General features: G+C 41.4%; 1 protein-coding gene across 2 annotated transcripts in view; it reads right to left on the bottom strand.

Moving 5' to 3' along the window:
* Window positions 1-12,027, bottom strand: part of adcy1a (adenylate cyclase 1a) — a 41,214-nt gene that overhangs the window by 23,807 nt on the left and 5,380 nt on the right. For both annotated transcript variants that reach the window (XM_020601937.1, XM_020601938.1), the window contains exons 3-5: window positions 9,040-9,158; window positions 5,604-5,715; window positions 831-958 (exon numbers count right to left, since the gene is read on the bottom strand). In XM_020601937.1, the coding sequence (XP_020457593.1) occupies window positions 831-958; window positions 5,604-5,715; window positions 9,040-9,158 (359 nt within the window). The remainder of the gene's footprint in view (window positions 1-830; window positions 959-5,603; window positions 5,716-9,039; window positions 9,159-12,027) is intronic.

The raw sequence follows: 12,027 nt of genomic DNA, 5'->3' as shown, positions 1-12,027 counted from the left end.
AGAAAACCAATTAATTTTTGTCGCTAAACTCTACCTACATCATGTGTTAGTATTAGTATTACTTTTGCATAAATTGTAATCACACCTGAGGCTGCGTTCACAGGTATTAATATCCATTTTTGAGCTTCTTATCAGTTCCAATCTTCCTGTGTTGATGTGTCACATCCATGTGTGTAAGTGAAATGTATCATGAGCTGAGCTCCTAAACTGCCACACATGCACAGATTGACCTGAAATGTGAGCCACGTGTGCAAGAGTAAAAACAACAGTATTTGTGCAAAAATTAAAATGGCCCCGTTACCTCCCAAACCCCTTCCTCCATGTTTATTGTTACCGGTCTGTGAGGGGTCGATGCTGAATGATGACGACAGGCCGTATGTGCAGAGGAGGAAACGTTAAAACAACCACATGGATTCTGATCTGACCGTTCTGACAGTGTTCACACAGTGAGAGGTCGGATAGGAATCGGGTCTAGGAGCTATCTTACTAGATATTCTCACAGTTGTGTTTATTAACCCGAGAAGCAGAACCAGGCCTTTATTTTTGACACTGTTTAATCAAACTCCAAACTTCCTCCAGGTTTACCTGTTGTCTTGATACATTGCATAAGGTACATTTCCACAGTTCTGTCTGTTTAACTGAAATAATGTTTTTATTCCCTTTATTGTTTGTTTGCTTTCATGCTGCTCTTTTTGAATGACTGTTATGCAAATGTCAATAAAACTAACTTTAACATTCACATTAAAAGTCTTCCAGTGGCTCAAAGGCACGTTCCCTCCGTTTCCTGACAGACTTTTGAGTAAGTGTATGATTGTGTTTTCATGACTCACGCGATCGTGTCAATCATGTCCAGGCCCATCTCCACACAGCAGTGGGCGTGGTCAGCCTTGGGCTGGGTCAGTCCTGACACACAGTAGTAACAGTCCCCCAGTATTTTTATCCGCCTGCAGTGATTCTCCTATAGAGAGACCAGCAGATATTTGAGCTAACTTTGCCCATCAGCTAACAGCTATACTTAGATATAACCATGTATATACAATGGACATGGCATCACCACTTCCCTCCACTATGCAAAAATGAAGCCAAAATAGTAAGTATAGCAGCTGCCATCTTGTTTTCAGCCAGATTCTGTGCAGTAGTGACCAGAAGTGGAATGACAGCATCAAACTGTCAATAAAAGCTGTAAAAGCAACCAAAATACACATTTCCATACCATCAAATACCTTTTTAAAAACATGAACTTGATGACTGAATAGTTTCTTTTGGGGGAAAAAAAAGCAAAATTTCAACATGTCATGAAGAAAACAGTGTGAACTAAGTCATAACTTACATCTATAGATGAGCTCCAAGTTATTCACACTTTGCATTAAGAAAGGATGCACTTTAACTCCTTTTACATGAGATTTAACTGTAGAGAAACTCTACTGATTCTGCAGCTTCATCTCTGTCCATGAAAATCAGATGTGTGCTTGTGCAGCAGTGTGAGTTTGTTGTTGAGACCAACTCCAATTGCTCTGACATGCTCCTGAAGTAGAATCACACTTACACATTCCCAGACAGATCAGCTATGATGGCACACACACCTGGACACACACAAACACACCTGCAAAGAAAGCACAAACAGCTACGTGATCGCCTGCAAAAGTACTGTACGCGTGCTTCAGTTTAGTTGCACACACAGTTTTCCTTTGGCACTGTGTCACACACAGTCATCAGAAACTCTGAATGGTAGACCTTCCAAAGCGTAGCTTGCAGACAGCCTCTAAGTGACAGACACAAACACACACACACACAGATACAGATGATTCATGGCAACTGCAGGGTAAGAGGCAGGGATGAGAAGAGAGGAGACGTTGGTGCTCTGGTTTTCTGCTCACGGGTGCAGAAAGATTCTGACATGGGAAGATGTGAGAGTTCAGAACGTGGATGATTATCCTAGCACTAGGAAAAGAATCTGTGTGTGTGTGTGTGTGTGTGTGTGTGTGTGTGTGTGTGTGTGTGTGAGAAAAAATGAGAGAGAAATTATCAGCTGACAGCAAACCTGTTTCAAGAGAAAGATATCTTTAAGCCAGCTGACTGGGGATGGTTTGTCCAATTGTGTGCAAAGTCTATGTCCCCAGTTAGGCTTGATTAATTCCTGTCGTCTTATGGTTAAGTGAAGTTTAGGGTTATGTTTGATGTGTGTCTGTAATGGTTGTGTTTAGGCTGAACCTCCGAGGAATAAATGTGTTGCGTGGTATACGGCAGTCAGACAGGCTTACAGCTGTGACAGAGCCATGTTGAAAGTGAACTTCCTTCTCACTAATACGACAGGGTATAAATCTCAATTTATGTTATTTCATGACAAACTTCAAGCTGTCACTCACTGCAAAGGATTTGCATCCAGGTATTAAACAAAATAATTATATTTTTTATGTTAGTTTGTCCAATCATCTCTGACCCTCTGAAAATAAATATATAAAAATGGCTGTAATTTCTAAACAGGCCATGTTATATTTTTGTAAAACCTTCTGAATTGAGGCTGGATGACTACACTCCTAAAATGTACTGACTACTTCATTTAAAATCTATTGTGGCGGTGCAGAATTATCAAAATTGTGTCCTTGTCCAAATACTTATGCATCCGACTAATTGTTTTCAACTACTATTTCTCATCAAGCCACAGAAAGTGGGTTACTTTAACTTTGGTAATGCAAGTACATTGTGCGTGTGTGTCTGTTGGCATGTGTTGAGCTGTACTGTATGTCTGCTGATAGCACAGATAAGACTATGACAAAAGACTGAATGATTGTGTGTTTTCGTTATGTGTACATGTGTGTGGCTCATGCAGTTTGGCATGATGAGCAGTCTGGGAGCAGACACCCTATCGCTCACCTAATCTTTCCCAGCGAACAACACTACACAGGCTTACGCCACGCTGTGCGCTACCATACACACCTGTAAAGGCCTCAGTCTTGGCCTAAACCACCACCAGCCATGGACTTGGGTGTGTAATTTATATTAGACATACACAATTGATCAATGAGCATGCACGTTTGATTAATTTTGTATTGTTAATGTTTTCCTTTTCTTTTGAGTTGCCGTGTTTCCTGGTCCATGGATGGGGGGGGCAGTTCAGCCAAAAGATTGGTCTGAGGAAGCAGCAGGTTTAAATACCTCCCACTAGGCCTGGACTGCACCAAGTGCCCAATATAAGAAAGGGGGGAGTTTGGGAGAAATTTGTTTATTTGTTGGTAGTTTATGTTAGAACTTTATTTGTCAAGTTATGTTAATTTCTTTACATTTAAAGGAAATATTTAGTTGAGAGCAGACTGTCTGTTTAAGTGTTTATTAGTTGATTATTTTGGTAGTGTCTTTAGTTTATCCCTTGTGTGTGTTATTGGTTTGGCCAGCCAGTATATATGTTCCCCTGTGTATGTGTGTCAATTGGCTTTGTTGAGGCATTAGAAAGTTCAGTTTGCTGTATTTTGAGTTTCCTTATCTTTTGTTGACCTCTTTTAGGGCCCAATTTATCTGATGTTAATTTTGTATTTTTCTTACTTTTGGGTTAATAAAAAGCCCTTTATTTTGAACTTTGGAAGCTGTGTCTTTTGCCTTACTGCTTGGTCCCTGACAACACCTCTCTTTATTGCAATAGTGTCAATACTGCGCACACACAGCCCACCTCGTTAGCCATTATGTCCCGTCTGTCTAAACTCATTCACTCATCTTTCACCCTTCTAGTTCCTTCTTCTTCTTGACCTTCATCTCCTCCTCCTCCTCCATGTCAGTCAGCTTCTCCAGCTTTACTTTCACTGTTTGGATCAATATATGGCTTGACATAATAAATGAGCTCCAGGACTAAATAATACATTGTTTTCTTGGAGGGTGTTTGTATTGCAGAGGAGCAACAGGCTGAAACAGGAGCTGTTTGGAGTCACTTAGAGCCAGCCTGCCTGCCTCACTGCGCTTTCACCATCTTGTGTGTTTTATCTTGCTGAAACAAAAAGTGAATACACTAGTACTCTACCAGTACCATTTTAGCTAGCCACTTATCAGTCTCAGAATATTCATCAGCTAAAAAACAAGAAGAAACTCCACTAACTGCAAAGATATGTTTTAGAAACACTGTTATCATTATATAGTTTCTCAACCACAAAGGGCACGTTGTCTTCTAGCTAGAGATTAGCTGGGATACATAAAGGAGGATCTAGCAGCAAAAGAGCCAGATGTTTGTATCAGGTGGTGAAAAGCAAAACAGAGCTAAAAGGAGTGTGAATTGTAGCAGAAACAAATTCCAAATGAATGTTTAACGTCACTGTGTCTGCTGAATGTGTAAATAGGCAATAGTTTGTTAACATGTTCACTATATAAACTTTATAAGGTGATAGTGGGTAGATCCCACTTCCCTTAACTGCATCCATGGGTGAATCCCAATTCCCTTTTTGCTTTGACCTCAATCCTCGTTAGACCCGGAAGTCATTCTGGTCCACCATGATGAAGGATGTCTCAAAGTTCTTTTTTCCGCTCCATCCAGGAGCAAGGAGGCTGCCTGGATGAGCTATAACCGAGGATACATGAGTGTATCCTTTGTGGACATCTGCTACGTATTGACACGCCCTTTTGTCAGAAAACAGTTCGTGATTGGATGCTTCACATAAAAGGAAAGGACGTCTCACATCAGCTAAAATGTGTTTCCTCAGGTCCTCTCTCCTCACCATTTGTGCTTGCATCTTTTCTATGCATCTTACGTGGGTGGAGCTAAAACACAAGGAAGTGACACAAGTGAAGAAAATGTAGATGCAATTTGAGGAATGGACCTATGACAAAATGATGTAACACAGTGTTTACCACTGTGCACTGTGGGTGAAAGGTGGGGATGACATAATGCAATGCTATTGCTACAAGCAGTGACAAGTGCGTTTATTCCCATGGAAAGATTATCATCAAAAGGATGTTAAAATGGTTCCATGTTTTTATGGCCTTATTTCTGACTGAATCCATCCATTTCCGTTGCCTCTCCCTGTCTCATGGAAGCTTGATATACACAATGGCGGGCAACAATTAACAAGAACCGTGGTAAACATTGCGTTACATCATTATGTCTTAAGACCATTGGTATTCACCTCTTGTGTCTTAGTCTTGCCCATGTAAGATGCAAGGCGAGAGGAATCGAGGAAACACATTTATACCAACAAGAGGTGTCTTTTCTTCCAGTCCTTCATCTGAAGCGTCCGATCACCAACTAGTTTCCAATAAAGGGGCATGTCGGTTCATAAAAGGCTTCGGTGAAGAATGCTCTTGTGTATTCTTGCTGACGTCTCCTCCAGGTAGTCTTCAAACTCCTCAGAGCAGGAATAGGAGATTTGGAACATCCTCGCTCGACTAGCAGTCAAATAAGGGAATTGGGATTTACCCAGTGTGTCAGTGTTAAAGGTATTGAAAGCGTATTCTGCTGCCCCTGTGTGCTAAGAAAATATAAAAGCTACTTAAAACACTTAGAATATTGCATTCAATTTGAGCATATTGAGAATATTTTAGAATATAGTGAGTAGAGTACTGTTTAGTTTTTTATTTTCATATTAAAGCAGAGGTGATACAGGAGTGAGGGAATGAGGACTTACTGTAGCAAGTTCATCAAACTTCCCAAAGAGCTCATTGAGCAGTTTGACCAGTTCCTGAGCAGTGCACTGAGAAGCCAAGCTGGTGAAACCCACAATGTCTGCAAACAGGATGCTGCCAGGAGAGAGAAACAGACTTTAATCTGATGAGCTCAACTCATCATGACTGCTGATTCTTTTTCTTCCTTGTGTTCTCCAGGAAGTAAACTCTGCAGCTTTGAAGACAATACAGAGTCAGTTCGGGGGCAGCTGTGGCTCAGGAGGTAGAGCGGGTTGTTTCCTAACCGGCGGATTAGCGGTTTGATTCCCGGCTTGTCCAGTCAACATGTCAAAGTGTCCTTGAGCAAGACACTGTACCCCCAGTTGCTCCCGGTGATGTCACTGGTGTGTGAATGTGTGAGTGTTTGGGAGTGCGAATGGATGAATGGCCAAATAGTGTGAAAGCGCTTTGAGTGTGCTGTAAAGCATAGAAAGGCACTATACAAATATTTTACCATTTCTACAAAGACCGGAAGGTGATGCTAACTGAACAGCGTTTTTCTCCCTTTTCTGACACAAACTAAACACAGATTACACTGAAGCAGAGAAACTGGCTAATGGCGATCAAAGGGGAAGCAAGCTGTGCGTGCCATAATCCAATCCCTGATGAGTGAATGCATCTTTTAGGGCAACCACTAAATCAATTACAGAGCTAAATTGCCTGCTGCTGGCTAGCTGCTGTAGTGAGACTGAGAAAGGCGTTGAAAGCTACTTGGCCCCTCAGTCATTTTTTCAGAGGCAGACCAGATGGCTGCAAAACAAGGCGTTATGGATCTTATTGACTCTCAGTCCAAAAACATTACTGTTCCCTGTGGAGGCATCCGAGGCACCCAAGCTGGGGCTGGAAACAGAGATGGGTAATATTTGAAATACTTTAATACCAGTGCCAGTGTGACACCTGAGTTTGTTATCAAAACAAAGCCTTTTTGATACCTTACATCTTACTGCAAAATAGCCAATTTCATTTAACAACAAAGCCAAGTTTAAAGTCTAAATGAAATTTTTTGTCATTGCTTTCCAAAAGAACACATACAACTAAAGGCCCAGTCACCAGCTTTCACTGATGCGTTCACATCTCATGGTTTTCCAGTGCATCTGTGCAAGCCTCAGCCACTGAGGAAGACTATGCCATGTAGTTGAAGGCTCAAGCTACTGTTTTTAAGGTCAAGGCTGAACTTTTATGCTCGGTTTATGTGACTAGCAGTCAATAGGGCTGCCACTGACAAATCTCAACAACTCTTTGATGGATTGGCACTGAATTTTGTTCAGGCATTCATTATCCCCAAATGATGAATCCTAAACATTAGGTGGATTATCATGGAATTTGGTACAGATGTTCATGTTCCCCAAAGGAAAAATTCTAGCCAATTTAGTAACCACTTAACTTTCCTTCTACTGCAGCACCAAGTTGGTACTAGATTTATGACCACCAGTAAAACAAGTGACATTTTCTCCATTATCTCAGCTGTACTTTGTGTTTAGTGCTAATTAGCAAATGCTAGCATAGAAACACACCAAAATAACGGTTGCATTTGAACTGGGAAATCAGATTTAGAAATCACCAGTTTTGATGCTGCAGTACCCAAATGGCAGTGAGGTCAAAACCAGCCCTAGTTGTGTGACCAGGGCCTGTCCTCTGCATCGTGACTGAGCTGCTGTGCTGTCTTAGGCAGCATATTTGTAGTTTCTCAGGAGCCTGATGTATGCAAAGCCAGGATCACGACTGCTGCTCAGCAGAAAAGCTCTGTTGTGTCTTTAAATGGCGCTGTCCTGCAGGTCGTGCTGGTGTGTGGTGGGAGAGGGGGAAAAGGGAGACAGGAGAGAGGGAGAGCAGAGCAGTGTCAGAGCTAAATAGATGCACGATTAAATGTTCTTGGGGCCACACAAACGGGGATCAGATCAGGGAGATATCACGCCCCTGTTCTGCAACATAAAGCTGATATTGTTATTTTTTTTACTGCCATGTCTATATGTGTAAATCTGTGTATATTTGTAGCAGCTCCCTGGAGACGAGCGGGAGTTGGCTCACTGAGTGCAGCAGCGTGATGCTTGGCTGAGTGCCAGCGCAGCAGCCAGGCTGGTGAACGGGCGGTGATGTTCTCATACAGAGGGTGAGTGTGGGAGCAGAGCAGACAGAGAGTGGAGAGGATTGTCTCTTGACAGGAGTGCTGTTGACATGCTACCTAGCCCTTCACTCCCACACTCAGCACTGATACAGCTCTCCTGTCTTGCTGGAAGGTAATCAGCTCAAAGTCGGGCCAGGTTCTCACGCTCTCTAATATTTTCTTCATTACAAGTGCAATAGAAGTGGCTACTGAACAGGCTGATAAAATTCACAAGGACAGAGCTGCAGGAAAGTCATTGTTTTCACTGCTGATGCTGATTAATTTTTTCAACTGCTCAGTTATTTAACTAATTGTTATTAATATAATGTTTTTACAAAATGGTACTTTACAAGATGAGAACCAGAGGAAATGTCATCAAGTTGCTTTTTGTGTGATCATCGTCACGCACCCGAAGATGTTCAACCTACAGTGGTAATGTGAAATAAATCAGGGACATCTTCTACTCAGCAATTAGGAACCCGGTGTTGTAGTTGAGTCGCTAAACCTCGAGTCCAAGTTGTGTCTTTAGTCGCCAGTGTTCAAGTCCAGTGCCATTACCTGTGTCAGAGTCATCAAGGTCTACATTAAACACAGCTGACACAGCTCTAATTTTAAAAGAAGTCAAGCTGTGGCCCAGACACAAAACAATGAAACTCACTGTAACACAAAATATATACATTCTAACTTTGTTACTTAAGTGCTGTTAAACCAGTATTTCTCAAGCAAATCTCACCACAGTGTGATGCCAGAAGTTAAAAAAAAAGTTGTCAAAACTTTTGCCAGACCAAGACAGAAGTGGGCCGTTTCTGAAAGCTGCAACAAAAAGCCTGTTTAATTATAAACGGCTGTTGAGCGTTTCTGAGTAACTGGAAAGCCGTTGGTGGTAAAATGTCACTGGTGTGCTTCAAATACAGAAGTCGTGCAGACCAGACCTACTGTTGGCTGCTGCTGCCCTTCTAATAAAACAACATTCTCAAGGGTTTAGTATTCACTAATAAAATAATATTGCAATCATTGTTTTGTTTCAATATAATTTTCATGCAAATGTAAAAATCTATCTACAATGCAACACCATAAATACAGATGGCCTTTATCAGTTCTGCCGGGGGTGGCAGCAATGCTCCGTCTCTTTTCTCTCTCTGACCTTTATATAGTTTGACTGCATCTAATGGCTAATCTTAATTGTGTTCGTTCTATTCTTGACCTTGACGTCACAGTAGATGACACCTGGATCTGAACACTGCAGCCTCTGCACACACCTCTGTGGTCCACAGTTGTCATAACACCCCCCATACCTGACATTGTCATGACGTTGGATGTAGATCTTGTGAAAGATCCTCTCAGGCGGCTTCAGGAAGTCCTCCTTCATCTCCATGGCAACATTCCTGGGCAGTAGGCTCATTAGCAGACGCTCCTAAACAAGGAGGGGTAGAAGTTTAAACTGGGAGGATGTGGACATGAATGTACACACTGTGTTTGTATTCATGCAAACAAACATAAATAGATGCTCTTTGCTGGGCTGTAAAGGACAAAGAGACAGATTTTCAGACGTGAAGACGTTGCTCTGGTTTTCAGCCACAAGATACACAACCACTGCTCCATGTACTGCTGAAAGAGAAAACAGTGTTTTGCCGCTTTTCTGTTTTACATAATTCTAAACTGAATTAGAGCCAAAAAAGCTTGTCAGTTCACTGAATGACCAACTGACAGAAAATGAAACAGTAACAAGCTGATTATCATTAATGCCATTTTTAAAGCAAAAAATCACCTGTGTTCACATTAGATGCCGGCCTCTGACTGTGCGAGCGCTGTCAGAGGAATTTTTGAAAATGTGAACTGCCAAAGTTGAATCTTAAACTGTTTAAGGGGTTAATTTGACAGGTCATTGATATGAAACAGAAAAACAACTAATTCTTCAAGCTTATTGCTACACAGCAATGTTGGTTTATTCTGCAAAAATTTCTTTTAAATTCTCACTTTGACAGCGAATGACAGCAAAGATATGGTCAAGGTTAGAGGAAGATTATGGTTATGGCCAGTAATCTAAAGTTAATATGGTAAGTGTTAGGCAACACTTGGAAACACATGGATAAAACTGAGGTTGCAGACATAAATTGTGGGGTGCAGAATCAGCCAATATAAACATATTTGTAGGGATATCAGGCAGAACATGAACAGTTCAGAAGCCGCAACCTTAGAAATCTAACTTTCCAGTAAACCCGCCTAATCACCTCATCCTTCCAGCAGCGGCCTATAGTCATAGTTACACAGATCAGCATATTTGTTTTTTGTGCATGTGAACAGTCTCGGTTGCAGCAGCATAAGTGACTCCTGCAGGATGTTAAATGCTTGTGAATGCACAATGAATCATCAGGTGGCTCTGCTGAATAGCGTTTGAGAGGCAGGGTTGTAAAAGCAACTGGGACTCTCCTGTGTCTCCCTCAAATCAAATCAAATCAAATCAAATTTTATTTGTATAGCGCCAAATCACAACAAAAGTCATCTCAGGACACTTTACAAAGTAAGGTCCCTCCAACACTGTTCATATTATCCATCCATTCACACAACTGCTCCTCACCCATGAATAAAACATTAAACAGGAGAGCAGCTTTTAAAAACAGTAATGTGTGAATCAGCGTGTCACTCTAAATTTGTCCATATGTGCTTCCTCTTCTGCACGTGTCAGGTTTTAATAAAATTCTACTCTCTTCCCTGAACATGTTATAATCGCATATTAATGAGTTCCTGTTCTTGGATCTGTCCCCAGCTCAATTTACCGCAAGCTCTGTTTGCCTGCGACTCTTATCATATTATTTATTTATTAATGAAGCGTTGGCTCATTTATTCTGTTATTATAACACACAGATTTCCTGTCCTGCAGATTAGCATGAAGGGGAAATTCAATGTGGCAATGTGCTCTTCTTTGCCCAGTTTGGAGGAAATGGTTTGGTGTCGCCCAGGATTTGGTGCTTGAATGACCAAAGTGATTCATATAACATTGACAATGTAAATGTGTGTAACCATATAAGTGTGCCTGACATTCAAAAAGTTCTAATGTTCCAGATATAAAACTGGTATAATTAATCAATAATTAGCAACAAGGGAGAGGTTCATGAGGTTTCGAGACTGTCCCAGCAGAAAAATGACAGCTATGGTTGTTTCTTCAAACACGTAAATGTTTAACATAGACTTCACAATAGTCTGACAAAAAATAGCTTAATTCAAAGTTCACTTATTTGGTTTAGCTGGGGCTTTTAACCATATCTTACAGTCTTCTTCAGCAGCAGATGGAGTCTGCTCAGTTGTCGTGGAAACAGCAGTCGGTAAATGAGCTATGTTTGCATATTTCTGACTTTTTGATCATCTCAGCAGTGTTCTTTTTCAAAACCAAAGGCAGAGATATTACATTGCTATAGCACCGCAAAACGTCCTGGGGAGGAGGACAGGGTGGATGGTTTGACCTTTGACCTTCCTATAATCTTTAACCAAGTAGTTTTAGTCGCCTACAACTTAACAAATATATACATTAAACAAAGAGTTCTCATCCATTACACAGGATCTTTATCAGCTGATGAAGGTTGCTCACTTGGAGATGTTGACATACGAGCTGCTGAACAAAGTTAGTCAGTGGACCTTTAGTCAAACTAATGTCAAGAATGAACTTTGATGTTAATATTTGGTCCTAAAAGTGCTACAGATGGAGCTGTAACAGCTACAGTGTTTACGTGTCAACATCTCCATGACAACTGTGCAGACTGTTTCTGCTGATGAAGACTGTGTGGTAGGGTGAAAGCTTCAGAAAATCCTAGTAAGTGGACCTTTTTTTGTATCGTGCTGGCCGACCTGCTCTGCCACTGAAAAGTGATTCCAGTACGTTTAGGAATCAGTGCCACCTGTGGATCTCAAGCAAATGTCCGAGTTTGATGGGTACATCAGCAGCAGAATGGTCGCAGGCTGTTTGCTGACTGTTGATAGATCCCAATCTTTGACCTTCCTATAATCTCTCGCTCAGATAAATTGTGACCTTTACTGTAGTAGGAACGCCATGAAAGCAATCTGCTTGTGTAATTACCTGTCAGAAGGGAGCCTGTTACTGCTGAGGAAAACACTGCATATCTTCATCTAATCTACAAAGCACAGGTGCTAAGTGTGCATGTGCGCTCACCAGTGTTGTGTATATGAAGGTGAGATGTGTGCATGGGCTGATTAATTCTCTATTTACCACTGGGTGTAGGTGGGTTTCATGAACATGGCGGGTGGGGAGGGTGCAGTTCATGGGAAAG

The sequence above is a fragment of the Monopterus albus genome, unplaced genomic scaffold, assembly GCF_001952655.1.
Source record: "Monopterus albus unplaced genomic scaffold, M_albus_1.0 scaffold53.1, whole genome shotgun sequence".
NCBI classification, from domain to species: domain Eukaryota; kingdom Metazoa; phylum Chordata; class Actinopteri; order Synbranchiformes; family Synbranchidae; genus Monopterus; species Monopterus albus.
This window is presented reverse-complemented; position numbering and strand designations above follow the sequence as displayed.